General features: G+C 42.0%; 2 protein-coding genes across 2 annotated transcripts in view; one reads left to right on the forward strand and one right to left on the reverse strand.

Moving 5' to 3' along the window:
* Positions 1 to 16839, forward strand: part of LOC145415581 (guanine deaminase-like) — an 89350-nt gene that overhangs the window by 29051 nt on the left and 43460 nt on the right. The window contains exon 5 of the mRNA XM_080284802.1: positions 7178 to 7399. Within this exon, the coding sequence (XP_080140928.1) occupies positions 7178 to 7399 (222 nt within the window). The remainder of the gene's footprint in view (positions 1 to 7177; positions 7400 to 16839) is intronic.
* Positions 11238 to 16839, reverse strand: part of Ufsp1 (UFM1 specific peptidase 1) — a 112321-nt gene continuing 106719 nt past the window's right edge. Inside the window, exon 6 of the mRNA XM_080285012.1 lies at positions 11238 to 11309. The gene's annotated coding sequence lies outside the window, so the exon portion shown is untranslated. The remainder of the gene's footprint in view (positions 11310 to 16839) is intronic.

Genomic DNA, 16839 nt, shown 5'->3' on the forward strand with positions numbered 1-16839 from the left:
CAGAAAAATTTTAAAGCATCTTTTGTGTCAAAACCTTCTTTCTGATCGTCAGTATGGGTTCCGTCAGGGACACTCCACTGGCAATCTTATCCTCCTTTCGGGACTATGGTGAAAGTTTTGCCATTGCACTTGACATCTCAAAGGCTTTCGATTGAGTCTGGCATAAATCTTTAATTTCCAAACTGCCCTCTTATGGTTTCTATCCTTCTATCTGTGCCTTCATCTATAGCTTCCTTTCTGGATGATGTATAGCTGCTGTTGTATCCTTGAACATGCTTGGGGTTTCATTCACACGGGACTTATCTTGGAAAGATCATATTGCATCTCTTGTAAAATCTGCTTCCAAGAGATTAGGTGTGCTAAGCCGACTCCATGCCTTCTTTACCCCTGCACAGTTGTTGACTTTATACACGGGTTTTATTCGCCCCTGTTTAAAGTACAACTCTCATGTGTGGGGAGGTTCCCAACATACAGCTCTTCTCAATAGAGTGGAATCAAAGGCTATTCGTCTCATCAACTCTCCTCCTCTTACTCCCTCCCTTCAACCTCTGTCTCTTCGCCACACTGTTGTCTCTTTATCTCTTTTCTATCACTGCTTCAGTGGTACTGCGACCCTGAACTGTCTGGTTGAATCCGTCCACCTCTAAGACGGGTGCATAGCACCCGTCTAGCAGCAAACTCTCAACCCTTTTCTGTCCAACTCTCTAATGCAAGAGTTAACCAGTCCTTCATTTATGCAACAGGTCAACTCTGGAACTGTCTCCCCCTGTCTGTATTTCCTACTTCCTATGACCTCCAGTCTTCAAAGGCAATGTGTCCAGGCATCTCGAAATGAATGGATCTTGAATTTGGCTCTCTTTTGTCTTGTTTTTTTTTTTTTTTCTTGGAAGGAACATTTTATGGGCTTAGGCTTTGGTTCCGTCCTCCTCGCTTATATATATATATATATATATAAATATATATATATATATATATATATATATATATATATATATATATATATATACTGTATATATATATATATATATATATATATATATATATATATATATATATACAGTATATACAGGTATAGAGAGAGAGAGAGATACGTAGTAAATCCTCAATAAAACGGACTTCAATAGACCGGAATTCGCTTTCATCGGACTCAAGGAGCTACCGGACTAAATTCCTATACTGTATATCGGAAAAAGTCCGATAAAGCCAGAACAGTCTGAACTGCCTGACCACTTCAGCTAGGTTCACCACAATAAGGTAAATAAAAGACATGTTCATCAGTGTACAGTACAGTATTATTATAATATACCATTTGATTAATGTAGTGAAGTTATGAAACAGTACAGTACCACAATGGTAGTCAAAACAGTTTAAAAACTGTTCATGCAATCCGGACTAATGTCTGATATATTAGAAAATGTCCGGATTAGCAGGGGGAAGTCCGGATGTCGTTTTTATCGGAATTTTGCATTTTTCGGAATGGTTTGGGCCCCAATTAGTTCGTTATAGTGAGGTCTTTCTGTATATATATATATATATATATATATCTATTGCCAGATGCCTCAATCCCGTTTGGGGTGGCCACAAACAAATCGCCTCCAAGTCGCCCTGTCCCCCGCCATTTCACTCCCCTGCTCCCAACTCACACCCCCCTCTCTCATATACCTCTCCACCCCATCTCTCCATCTCATCCTCGGCCTCCCCCTCCCTCTTTCCCCCTCCACCTCACTCACATACACTCTCTTCGTCAGTCTTTGACCCTCCATCCTCTCCACATGGCCAAACCACCTCAGTGTGTTCCTCATAACGCTTCCTATCACATCCACATCCACACCACAATGCTCCTTTATATCCTCATTCGTCAGCCTGTCTCTCCATGTGACTCCACAGGCTCCTCTTAAATAACTCACTTCCACAGCTCTCACTCTTGACTTGTGTCCTTCCAACAACGTCCAAGCTTCACTTCCATACGTTAGTGTTGGTATCACAATACTGTCATGTAGTAACTTTTTCACTTCCATGCTCACTTCCCTGTTTCTTATCACTGCTTTCAAAGAACCAGCAACCTTTCTTCCCTGCTGTACCCTTTCAAGCACTTCACCCTCCAAACCTCCATCCTTACTCATCACATTACCCAAGTACTTAAACGTACTCACATTTTCCAATTCCTCACCATCCAACCTCGCTGTACATTCACTGACTTCACCTCTCTCAAAGACCATCACTTTACTCTTCCCTACATTCACCTTTAGATTCCGTTTCTTACACACTCTCTCAAACTCATCCACCAAGCCTTGCAGCTCCCCTTCGTCTTCACTCAACAACACGGTATCATCTGCAAACAACAGTACAGGGAGTTTCCAAACACTATCCTCTCTCACCAGGGCCACTCCAACATCCACTACCCTACCTTGTACCTCTTTTATTACCCCATCCATGTACAGATTGAACAACCATGGAGACATGACACATCCCTGTTTCAACCCAACTTTCAAAGAGAAAAATTCACTTAGTTCACCATCCACACGCACTGCAGCCTTCGCACCATCGTACATACTCTTCACAGCATTCAACAACTTCCCATCTATTCCATATATTCTTAACACTTTCCACAATCCTAGTCTATCCATCCTGTCATATGCTTTCTCCAAATCCATGAAAGCCGCATACAACTTCTTTCCCTTCTCTAGAAACTTTTCCACTAAAGATCTGAGAATGAATATCTGATCTACACAACCTCTTCCCTTCCTAAAGCCTCCCTGTTCTTCTCCTACTAATTTCTCTGTTCTTTCTCTAACTCTGTCAATAAGTATCCTACCATACACTTTTCCTATTATACTAAGAAGACAAATGCCCCTATGATTACCACACACTTCTTTTTCCCCTTTTCCTTTGTACAAGGGAATAATTATACCTGACTTCCAATCCTCCGGGACTCTACCTTCCTCCCAGGCCAATCTGCACATCTTCCACATCCATTCTACTACTATCTCTCCCCCATGCTTCAGCATTTCACCACACACTCCATCAATTCCTGGGGCTTTCCCTGATTTAACTTTCTTCATTGCTTCCACAACTTCTATCCTACTGATTTCTTCCTGTCTTCTCACCTCCCTCCTTCTTCCAGCCATTCCCCAGCCACTTATACTCGCATTACTTCCATCCTCCACGTTCAACAATTCCTTAAAGTGTTCTCTCCATCTGCTCACTTTTTCTCCCTTCTCCACTAGTAATCTACCATTTTTATCTTTCACTCTCCTGCTAACTTCACTTCCACCCTGTCTTACTCTTTTCACCTCTTTCCAGAACATATATACATATATACAGTATATATATATATATACATATATACAGTATATATATATATATATATATATACAGTATATATATATATATATATATATATATATATATATATATATATACAGTATATATATATATATATATATATATACAGTATATATATATATATATATATATATATATATATATATATATATATATATATATATATATATATATATATATATACAGTATATATATATATATATATATATATATATATATATATATATATATATATATATACAGTATATATATATATATATATATATATATGTTGAGTGAAGACGAAGGGGAGCTGCAAGGCTTGGTGGATGAGTTTGAGAGAGTGTGTAAGAAACGGAACCTAAAGGTGAATGTAGGGAAGAGTAAAGTGATGGTCTTTGAGAGAGGTGAAGTCAGTGAATGTACAGCGAGGTTGGATGGTGAGGAATTGGAAAATGTGAGTACGTTTAAGTACTTGGGTAGTGTGATGAGTAAGGATGGAGGTTTGGAGGGTGAAGTGCTTGAAAGGGTACAGCAGGGAAGAAAGGTTGCTGGTTCCTTAAAAGCAGTGATAAGAAACAGGGAAGTGAGCATGGAAGTAAAAAGTTACTACATGACAGTATTGTGATACCAACTCTAACGTACGGAAGTGAAGCTTGGACATTGTTGGAAGGACACAAGTCAAGAGTGAGAGCAGTGGAAATGAGTTATTTAAGAGGAGCCTGTGGAATCACGTGGAGAGACAGGCTGACGAATGAGGATATAAAGGAGCGTTGTGGTGTGGATGTGGATGTGATAGGAAGCGTTGTGAGGAACACACTGAGGTGGTTTGGCCATGTGGAGAGGATGGAGGGTGAAAGATTGACGAAGAGAGTGTATGTGAGTGAGGTGGAGGGTGGAAGAGGGAGGGGTAGACCGAGGATGAGATGGAGGGATGGGGTGGAGAGGTATATGAGAGAGGGGGTGTGAGTTGGGAGCAGGGCAGGGAAAGAGCGGGGGACAGGGCGACTTGGAGGCGATTTGTTTGTGGCCACCCCAAACGGGATTGAGGCTTCTGGCAATAGATAGATAGAGAGATATATATATATATATATATATATATATGTATATATATATATATATATATATATATATAGATAGATAGATAGATATACAGTATGTATATATATATATATATATATATATATATATATATATATATATACTGTATATATATATATATATATATATATATATGTATATATATATATATATATATATATATATATATATTTTTATGTGCTCGACTCTGAGCATAAGTTTCACAGCCTGCTCCTGAGGCCCAGTAGTCCTCCTACACACCATACTTCTTTACATGTCACCACTTCAGCGCTAACACCCACCGTCCATATTGAATACATGCTAGGGCTTTCTCATACAGGACTGGTGTATTGGTACTAGCGTGAGTGTTTTTGCGACATGTCGACGGGTCTTCTGGTAGATCGATAAAGTCTGCTTTGTATGAAATTCAAATCCTTAAATTGTTCCCTGCCCCAGTGGGGATTTGAACCTGGGTCCGGTAGGACCGCAGGCCACCTCTCTACTGATCAAGCCACCGCCTCCCCCATATGCATATTGATTTTGAGCCTGACACTTTTATTAAATCTATATTTCAGTTTATTTATTTCTTTTTTTTTCATATACTGTATTTGTTTCATGATTTCTTTCAGAACCCTTGATGATGGTCTGCGGAATCCTGGTTGGAAATCACTGTGTCTGAATTCTCCAACTTAAATTCTTCCCGCTCCTTCTGGCACCTTGCCAAAATCCATTCTAACAGCTTTATCTCATCATCCTTCCCTCCTCTTTTCCATTCTGATGGTTCTGTAGCTGTTTCTTCTACTGATAAAAAAGAACCCTTTGCTAAAACTTTCTCCTCTTACTCCGCCTTACACGAATCAGGTGCTGTTCCTCCATCACTTCCCCCCTCTGACTTCCTCATGGCTGATATTAAAATTTCTTCAGCTGATGTATTTTCTGCCATCACTGGCCTCAGTACTAACAAAGCATATGGGCCTGGTGAGGTCCCTCCTGTTGTCCTCAAGAATTGTGCTTCTCTGCTTACACCCTGCTTAGGCAAACTCATTCACCTTTGTCTGCCAACTTGTACCTTTCCTTCTTGCTGGAAGTTTAGTCTCATTCAGCCTGTCCCAAAGAAAGGTGACCATTTCCAGCCCTCTAACTATCATCAAATTGCTTTAACATCCTGTATTTCAGAAGTTTTTGAGCCAATTCTTCACAAAAAAATTTTAAAGCACCCTTCCTGTCACAACCTTCTTTCCCACTGTCCGTATGGATTCCACCAGGGACGCTCCACTGGCGATCTCCTCACCTTCCTTTAACACTCCTGGTCATCCTCCCTTTAGGACTGGCAAAAGCTTTGCCGTTGCACTTGACATGTCAAAGGCTTTCATTTGAGTTAGGCATAAATCGTTAACTTCCAAACTGCCCTCTTACGGTTTCCATCCTTTTATCTGTGTCTTCATTTCAAGCTTCCTTTCTGGTCATTCTATTGCTGCCATTGTAGATGGCCACCATTCTCCTAGAGCTGTCAATAGTGATGTTTCTCAGGATTCTGTCTTACCACCAACTCTCTTCCTTCTATTCATTAATGACCTAAGTTGTACACCTAACCTTTTCCACATATGCAGATGACTCCACCTTTCACCTTTCTATTCATTTCCTGTAGCGTCCATCTCAGCAGCTGCTTCAACAAACAAGGGATGAGGATATGGCACACCTAATGTCTGACTTGGCTCATATCTCTGACTGGGGTGAAAATAACCTTGTTGTTTTTAAAAACTCAGTTCCTTCATCTTTTAACTTGTCAAAATCTTCCACAGGAGAATCCTCTAATTTTAAATAATACCCAACTCAATCCTGCATCATATTTAAACATACTCGGGGTTTCATTCTCTCTGGATTTATCTTGGAAAGATCATATAACCTCTCTTGTAAAATCTGCTTCTAAGGGACTACGTGTGCTAAGCCGACTCCGTGCCTTCTTTACCCCAGCACAGTTGTTGACTTTATACATGAGTTTTATTCGCCCCTGCGTAGAGTACAGCTCTTATGTGCAGGAAGGCTCCCCACATACAGCTCCTCTCAACAAGGAGGAGTTAAAGGCTTTTCAACTCATTAATTCTCCTCCTCTTACTGACTCCCTTCAACCTGCGTCTCTTTGCTGCACTACTGTATTGCATCTTTATTTCTTTTCTGTTGCTACTTCAATGGTTACTGCTTCTCTTAACTGTTTGCTTGCATCCCTCCACCACTATAGAGCGTGTGTAGCACCCATCAAGCAACAAACTCTCATCCCTTTTCTGTCCAACTCTCTAATGCAAGAGTTAACTGTTACTCCCAGTCCATCAAGTATGCAACAGGTCAACTCTGGAACTGTCTTCCTCTGTCTGTATTTCCTACAGCCTATGACCTCCAGCATTTCAAATGCAGTTTGTCCAGGCATCTTGAAATAAACAGATCTTAAATTTTGCTCTCTCTTATCTTGTTTTTTGTTTTTCCTTGGAAGGAACAATCTTATGGGCTTCTGGCCTTAGGTTCCTTCTTCCTTCCATAAAAAATAAAGTCATAAATGTACATTTGATAACAAAGGTATTAATGCACATTCCGCATTAAACACTCTAACACCTCAGCCTGGGATTGAACTCTTATCCGAATGGAGAACAGACCAATATGTCAATTTATCTGCAGGCTGCCTGTGTTTATTTGCTTCTGTTTATTTGTCTGTTTGCTTGACCTCAGTACAACACAACCTCCCATTCTATACTAATCAGTATGCCTGTCTCATTGTCAGGACTGCACTCTGCGCAATGGCACCACCACAGCCTCATACTATGCCTCTGCCCACCTGGCTGCCACCAAGCTGCTGGCCAACACTATCAACACCAAGGGTCAGAGGGCACTGGTGGGCAAAGTCAACATGATACGCAACTGCCCAGAACATTACAGAGAGGAGAGTGTGCAAGCCTCAGTCAGGGAAACGCAAGAGCTCATATCTTACATTGCAAACCTCCAGGTACAACAGTGTATACCCAGAGTTTGTGTTTACACTCTTCTTCATCCACTTACATACCTGCTCATCCACCCACTGATCCACACACCCACCTACTCATCCATCCACTAACCCACCCATCCACCCTTTTTCTTCCCACTGACCCATCCACCTTCTAGTGTAATGTAGTGATGTCTATTCTCAGTGCCATCTAATGATTCTATCTCAAGCTCTGTGGTGGCCTTTCATATTGGAGGAGTTTCATGATGATCATTTCCTTAAATTAAAATGAAGTTACAGGCACCCACACTTGAAAGAGTGGAATGTGCTTGAGTTTGCTAACTCATTAATATTACTATGTTAGCTAAACACAGAAGTGTGCCAACCCATTTGCCTGATATTAAAGCACATTTTGAAATAATCCATCTTATTTCAGAGTGTGCAGGCTATAGTCGCAGTGCACGACTCTGAGGTTGTAATTATCGTATTCTGGCAACCTACCATTCAAAAGTACGTCCGATTTTGTATCATATTATATACAAATCATATTATTATGCACGAATATATATAATACACAATATTTTATACACGAACATATTATACACGAATCACATGAATCTCATATTATACACGAAATCAGATTCACTTTTGAATGCTAGGTTGTCAGGGTATGATAATAACAACTTCAGAGTCACGCGCTGCGACTACAGTAAAGTAGGTATGCACAGTATGCGAGTTTATGGGCGGCAGAGGAGGTCGCTTACTCAGGATTCATGTACTGTGAATACATAAACTTATGGGAAAAATTACATATGGGCAGCAACCCCCTTCATTGGTAACCCTTGAGACTCCTTTCAGACCTAAGTATTATACTGTACAGGGAAACTATCTAAGACATATTACCTAAGATAAAGTAAACCACCAAGATTATGGCTTTACTAAATCAACAAGGATATAGCTTAACTAAACCAGGACATAAGAAGGGGATCCGAGGCAGGGTGAGGCACCTATGGTCGGTCTATTTTATGAAGGGCGTTTGGGCGTTGTCCCTCTTGGGAATTTCCTAGGCCGCCTCTCTGCCAAACGTGTACACCTGTCTGTCTCATGTCAGCTATTTAGTACTTCTAAATGAAGTTTATTTACAGTATATATATATATATTTAATTCTTTAATAAGGTTATATAGTGTTATAAATGCCTCTTTTTTTCCTTTTAATAACAATTACTTTTTATAAATACCGCAACACTTGGCAACGTTGCTTTCCAACGTTGCCACGCTTGTAAGGATAGAGTGACCGTGTTAATCCAGGTCATTTCCACTCTGGCCGCCACCTGAGATGGATGCTCTTACTCCTGCTACTCGCTCTCGTGTGCTCCACAGCAGAGAAAAAGAACTTATTTACAAGGTAAATAAGTATTTTTTAGAAGAGAAGGCAAACAGAGGACCTACAATTGTTCCCTCAAAAGCTGTTGATTAGGCCTCCTGGGGAAAACCTCTATAAAAAAAAAAAATGCGCCTTGACTTTTACCTCAAAGGTGGTGTGGAAAAAAAGTTGAAATTCAAGAGAACAAATATAACATCATACTTTAAGGAAAGTATCACATTCATAAGAAAAACATAATATTGACAGACAGACAGTAACAGAGAGAGAGAGAGAGGAGGGAAAGGGAATGGTGATAAGGTGGATAGGCAGACAGCGAGGGAGGAAGGTTGGAGAGGCCGGAGATAAGGCAAGACGGAGGGAGGGAGAGAGGGAATGTGGTGGAAAATTGAATAGGAGTGCAACAAGACAGTCAGGAGGCTTTTCCTCAACCTCAAAGGTGGTGTGGAAAATAAACTGAAATTATAAACCACAAATAAACCTCACACTTTAAGGAGAAAATCACAGTCATAATAAAAAATAATGTTAGAGACAGACAGACAGACAGACAGACAGAAACAGAGAATAGGGGGAAAGGTCATGGAGAAAGGGAATGAATAAGAACACAACAAAACAGACAGACAGTCAGTCTGGAGGCTTTTTCTCAAATTCTAAAAATTCATAAAAGAGTATAGACTTTTTATAGAAATAAATCTATCAAAAATGCAATTTCTACATGTGCAGAGAGAGAGAGAGAGAGAGAGTGGTGTGCTAGGAGGGAGAGTTGTCATTAGCGCCTTGTTTCTAATCCGATTAAGTTGCCCAGTACAAAGCATGGCAACACTGTGGGATGGGGACTCCCCAGGAGGGACAACGCCAAAACGCTCTTCATAAAATAGACGGACCATAGCATGCACCTCCTGCACCACCCGCCACATCACCTGACACACCACCTTCCTCACCACTCTCGTCACCAGCACTTTCGACCCTTTTACTAGCTAATGCACTCACTTCGTTCATAAACCCTTCAAAGTCTATTTCTGGCATCTCAGATATCCCATCATCCTCTTGATCTTCCCCAGGAAATGGCTCTTCTGATGTTGAAGGCAGTGATTCCTCACTTTCTTGAGGCCACAGGTAACGGGTGATGAGGCAACCGTCGGTGTATCTTGGGGTGGCAATGTCACGTGCTCGGGGTAACCCCGGATTTGGGCCACTCTTCGCTGCCATCTTGCCTATTACGAGTTCAATTTGCGTACTATTAAAAAATACACTAAAATTTGATAAAAAATAGGTCCTCGTGTACTATGCGATTCGCGTACTGTGCGTACCTACTCTACTGTAGGGGGCTTTGGTTCCTCATGTTTAATCATGGCAGGTCACAAACAATAAACTTTTTCTGCTCAATTTGGCACTTTGGCTCTCTTCAGCTGTACACTGGCAAATCCGGACGTTGAAGATTGCTTTCACCAGCTAACCACACTAAGGGTGTGTCCTTCATCATCTAACCACACTAAGGGTATGCAAGAGCAGGTTGATGGGGGAGATTTAAATTCACTGTTACTCATATGTGTGGCTGCACTGCCAGCAGTTGTGAGCAGGCACCAATGCATGTTTGCAGGAGTTCACGCAGGCAGAGTTGACAGTCAACTTTACTTGCTTAAACCCATGTAGGCTGTATGGATACAGAGCAGCTTAATACTGACATATCACTAATGGATATACAGTGATGAAGCACTGATTTCACAGCAGTGGAAGAGGACTGAATGTGGAGGGGAAAAAAAAAAAAAAGTTGTGGTTAACTTAATTTTGGTGTAAAGTACATATACCTGTACATACCTATCTGGATGTAGTATTTTTTTAATGGATAAATTTTTATTACAGTACCGATAAAATTTCATTGTACAGTTGCAGTGAGAGATGGTGAATATATTTTACTGAAAAGTCTTTATAGCCCAATGCCTATGTGATATTGCCTGGACACTGACCTTCATCTGAACAGAAGCACTCTGAAAATGTCTCACATTTTTTGCCATTCTTGTGCAATTGTTTTCTGTTGAATCAGAAAACTGCACACTGCCAAGATTTTCTGCCACGTTATCTAGAGGAATGTTGCACCCAGTCCTTCTTCAATAATCATGTAGTACTGCAGGAGGCATGCCATTTTTGTGATCTGTACTGGTCCATCAACAAATGTCTCTATGGTTTTAATCATTATTCAGAACTTTTGGCATAATTCCAAAGGCACACACAATGCATCTGGCTCTCAACAGGCGGTAATCAAACACCTTTTTTATGGCTTGAGCCCTGTCTAGGGCTAGGTGTCTCTTTTAAGATGCAGTTTGCACTTCAACATACTTTCCAGCAGATGTGACTTTTGTAGGAATACCATCTCCAATTTTTATAGTCAGAGACTGTATGCTGCCTACAGTTGCCAAGGGTGACATCATGGCTTTACCACAGCAACACCCGCCAAACAGAGGGCTGACTCACTAGTAGTACAGACATTCAAATGCTCCAATCTGCCCTAGCTCTCTCTTGCTCCTGCCTGTTCACTCTCTGTCTGGATGCACCCTAAGGGTCATCATCGAGGTGGCACAGAAGGTTTCATAAGCATCTCGTCTCCAGCAATGTGCTCGCATATTACACGTTAATATTTTCCTCTATGTTATTCATATCATTTTAATATCAACATAGCATCAAGTAACATATAAGAGGACACTGAGGCATAATATGCAGAATAAATGAGTAAGGAAGAGGTCATTTTAACACTGACTCAGCATCAGTAACATACAGAAGGATACCGGTACAGAAAAGTACAGTAATATACAGAATAAATCAGCAAGGTGTTACATGATCTTCAGAGCCATCTAGAATTCAATCTAATTCTCAACATCAAAGTTCATGCAGTGCCTCAGTTGTCTTCTTGATGCCAACAGACACCAAATACATGTCTCTAAGGCAACACTGTCATCACTGCTGCCACTTAACTGACCCAAATACAGTACCTCTTACTTCTCAACACTTTGGACTGCCAGATTTTCCTTAGGATGAAAATGGTGTATCTGAGCAAGTCTGAAGGTGGGAGGAGGGGTGGTAGACCTAGAAGAATGTGGATGATGTGTGTGTGAAGCAAGGTATAGTATGGAGGTTGATGAGGCTAGGGCACTGACAATGGACTCAGCCAGTTGAAAGAATTTTGTAAGGCAGAGTGTATGACAAGGGTTTTCACCAGTTTTTACCTGGTGATGTGTTAATCATCATATTAATTCTAGCTGACTATTACAGAAATGTGAATTGCATGAGTGGATGGTTCTCATGTAACATGACATCATGATTCCAGAAGTCTGAATGCGAGCAGATGAGAATGTTTCATTTAATTACACAGTTTTTTTATAGTTCTCCTTCTACTGGTATTTTCTTCCTTTCTGGATCCCACCTCACCCCATCGTCAGGTGGCAAACAAGGCTGAGATGGTAGCAGTGGTGGTGGTGGTGGTGATTAGGCACCAGTCAGAGAAAAAATAACTATATGGAACCTTAATGGTGAGCATAGTATAGTTCTGCACCTACCGATTGCTAGGGGACTCCCTGAACTTAACTAAATAATTTACCCAGAATATAACACCTAAATGAGTCTGGTGATAAAAGGATTCTTTATCGTCATCATCGTCATGAGACAGGAAGACCCCATAAACGGGAGCAGAAAAGTAAAAATGAAAGAGAATTGTTGATGGAATGCCCAGTGAAACAGACCATACAGCCATTCACACATCATTCATGTCTTTTGACAAATTTGGTTCCACATCACAGGCTTAATTATCCACACACAAATTGTGCATCCTAATGCTTGTGGGACTGAGACCACTGTGTCCAAATTATAAGTTAAAAAGGGGGTGCATTTATCTCTGTCACATGAATCTCCATATATACTGTACTTCATCCATTCAACTCAATCATTTAGTTATTTGTTACCTCCCCAGTGTCAACAATTTGCTTTCTCACCCATTCACTTAATGTATTTATTCACCTTATTTGCTTTGCATCATCATTTATAAAGACTTCTACATGTCTGTATGCATGGACTTTGGTCACCTAAGGCCCCATCCACACAAGCCTGAAACAAGTTTTGAAGCATGCTCAAAACACTGCTTTGGACATGGTTGCATACATGTTCAGAGTATCTCGTTTGGATGTTCCAACCCATAAACTTGTTTCGAGACATGCTATCATCACTGGTATGGACGTTTCCTGTCAGGAACAGGTTTGGGGATAATCTGTCCTGCAATTTTACGAACATTTTTGTTGCATGTTTGGAAGCATGTACAGTGCTCGTCAGAAGTATCGAGCGCCCTGCGTCCCTCCTACAAAACAAACCTTTCAACATTGAAAAAAACATATAAATAATGCATTTTATTTACCTTTAGTGCTTCGTAGGGTATCCTTTACGTTTCTTCACAGACCTGAGACGTCGTGGAAGTGAAAGGGCGAGGTTCCTCAGGTGCTGGAGGGGTATTTTGTCCCAGGAGTCACGAATGGTGGCTTCCAGCGTAGGCAGAGAGCTCACGTCCTTCCCTTGGAGATTCTTCTTTACGAGGTACCAGAGGTTTTCTATCGGGTTGAGGTCTGGGCTATTGCCTGGCCAGTCTTTCTTGAATAATACCTCGCAGTCACGAAGCCAATTGGTGACCGATTTGGCCTTATGAGCAGGTGCACTGTCCTGCTGAAACACTCATGCACCTGTGAGCTCGATGGACTCTGGTAAACGATCACACAGAAGCTCCAGATAAACGTCCTGATTCACTCTGCAGTTCTTGGGAAGCACAACAAGCTTCCCCAAACCTTTACCAGAAAAACAAGCCCATACCATGAGTGAATCAGGGTGTTTAACTGTGCTTTCCACGTAATGTGGGTCAAGCGGGTCACTACCTTTGCGCCGGTACACACATGCTCCTCGGTTACGGGTAATACTAAACGTTCCCTCATCAGACCACAACACTGACAACCATTGCTCCTCACCCCAGTTAAGGTATTTGTTAGCAAAGGCAAGCCTACAAAGTCACTGGTAACGTGTGAGAAGAGGCTTTCTCACAGGCCTGTGACTTGTGTAACCAAGTTCATGGACTCTTTGAGACACTGTGCACACAGAAACCTCACCAAACACTTCCAGGTTGCTCTCCTTTATTTTCCTTGCACTTACACGAGGATTGGACTCCACTGCATCTTTTAAAACATTCACAGACCTCGGGGAAGTTTTCCTGGGCCTACCAGACCACAGTTTCTTTGTGGGAACGTCACCACTGTTTTCCACTCGAAAACGGGAGCACCACCGATGAACTGTCGATCGAGCCACGCCAACCAATTCACTAATTTCCTTCATTTGGTGGCCTGCCTCGTTTAGAGCAATGATCTGTGATATGATTTCACTCGAAAGTTCACAGGTAGGGGCCATAACAAAGTGGCGAAAGCCAAAACACTGCGGGACACTCGGTAAAAAAATGGCGCGATAAGAGAAGGAGACGCGGCAGAGTTCCTCTCTCTCAGGCAGCCCGTAGGCAACTGAGGTGGGAACCAACCAGCGTGTAGTAAGGCCTCAGGCTACCGTGACGTCATGCTAGCGCCGCAAACATCTGGCTCAATTTTTAGTACCAAAAACAGGTAATTCGTTTTTGGCCATAAGTATTGCGCACCCTGCCATAGGCGCTCGATACTTCTGATGAGCACTGTATTTAGCATGCTCCTGACATGTTCCTAGCATTGTTCTGGGCAACATTTTAGGCACCGTGTGGACGGGGCTTAAAGATGGCTCTCCACGCTGCTCAGTCTCTGGCAGCTTCTCTATTCAGTTCCTTAACCCTGTGTCCACATTCTATGACGTTGTCCCAAGTCTTTTTCGGTCTACTTCAACCAGCTCTACCCGCAGCTTTCACACCTCTCACCATGTGCACCCAGTTGTTATCCTTCATCCTCTCCACATGCCCAAACAATCTCAATCTAACTCTTCTCATCACAAAAGCTCCTATCCTTCCTCTTAACTCTTCATTTGCAATCCTAACCCCCATCTGGCCTGTCATTCAAGGATGTACTGCATATCCATTTCCTCGTTCTCATCTATGTATGTTTGAATCTACAAATAGCCTCTTCCTCTACTGCCCAAGTCTCAATAACATATAGCATTACACTCCTAACATAGTCATACACTACTTAGCATGGAGGAAGAGCCCTCTCAATGTCAGAAGGGGCAAAAACCTCCCTAACCTTCTTCCAACCATCCCTCACTGTCTTGGATTTCTTTTTTGTGTCCTACCTTCAGACTCTCAATCAGCACCCTATTTATATTCATCCTCTCACTTCACCCACACCATCTACGCACTCTCTCACCTATCTTTTGATCAACAGACTTCCTTATTCTATATCTCTCACAAACCACTACACTTCCTATCTTACACAAACACACACCTCAAACATTCATAAAGTCCCACATTTACTACTCTGTACCATGAGCTTTGATACTTCTGTCATTCCAAGGCCTTACACCAATACATTAATCATTTTGCTTTATTTATAAAGGCTCTAACATGCTTACATGCGTCGGCCTTGGTCACCTGATGGCGGCCCTCCATGCTGCTCAGTCTTTGGCAGCCTCCCTATTCAGACCCTTATCTCTGAGGTCACACTCTATGACCTTGTCCCAGGCCCTTTATGGAGTGCCTCGCACATTCCAACCACTGATGTTCATACTTCTCACATTCTGCATCCAACTGTCATCCCCCACCTTCTCCACATGCCCAAACCATCTCATTCTACCCCTCCTCATCACAACACATCACAACACCAATACACTACAGTCCCATCCTTCCTCTCAACTCTTCCATCATAAACCTACCCCCTCCAGGCCTTCCATTGAAGAACGCACTGCACATTCACCTAATTGCCATGTCTGTACGTTTGAGCCTATGAATATCCTCCTTCTTTACTAGCCCAGGTCTCACGACCATACAGTACAGCATTACACTCCTAATGCATGCTGCATACAAACATCTCTTAGCATGGAGGGAAAGCCCTCTTAGTCAGGAGAGGCAACAGCTCCCTGAACTTCCAGCCATTCCTCAATCTAGATCCAGAGCTATCTCCAGCCTCACCTCCGGCACATAACAAGTCTCCCAAGTAACAAAACTCTTCTACATACTAAAAAAGACTCATCAGTTAGATCAGTCCTTTCACAACTGACAATCTCCACATGCTCTCTTTGACACACCACACACATGAAATCAGCATTATCTCACAGTCTACCTCTAATACCACTACATATCTTATGCACCCACTTATCACAAATACTGTACAAAATTAAATTACTTCCCACACCCTTCTGGCAAAATGCACATGGTCACTCTCCCTCTACTTTGACAGTACTGCCACCAACCCTTAATACCACCACCTTTGTCTTATCTGCATTTACTGTCAAGCCCTTGTGCCCCATACTGTCTCTCCACTTCCTAAATCCTTCCTCCACTTCCCTTTCATTCTCTGCAGTCAACACCAATCATCAGCATACAAAATCTCCCTGGGGAGTTCCAATAATCTATTTTTGCACAACTCACCAAAGTACAGTGGGATCGCATAGTGCGCGAGAGATTGGGCGGTGCATGAGCTCGCGCACTGGGAATTCGCGTACTAGGAATACATAATCTTATGGGAATAATTACATATGGGCGGTACCCACTCATACCTGGACATTTTTTGGCCCTTGGGGACATAATAAAGGTCATATGTTTCAGACATTGTACTAAAGCTTAGCTACAATAACAAAAATATGAGTAGTCACCTTAACAACAGTAGACAACAGGCCTGATTACCTTAAATAACAGGGGTTCCGAGGCGCGGCAACACTTACAGCGCTGCACTCCCCACCGCACCAACACTTCCCTCCGCAGACTCCTCTTGATCACCTTCCCCAGGAGCATCCAAGTCACTCACTTCGGCCATAAACCCTTCAAAGTCCAATGCTGACACTTTTGACATTGCATCCTCTTCATCCTCAACAGGATCAGGAGCAGACGATGTTGATGGTTCCGCTATTTCACCAACTTGAGCCCGCTGTGTGT

Source organism: Coenobita brevimanus, chromosome 103, assembly GCF_032717465.1.
Source record: "Coenobita brevimanus isolate Jiangsu-jjx chromosome 103, ASM3271746v2, whole genome shotgun sequence".
Classification (NCBI taxonomy): Eukaryota; Metazoa; Arthropoda; class Malacostraca; order Decapoda; family Coenobitidae; genus Coenobita; species Coenobita brevimanus.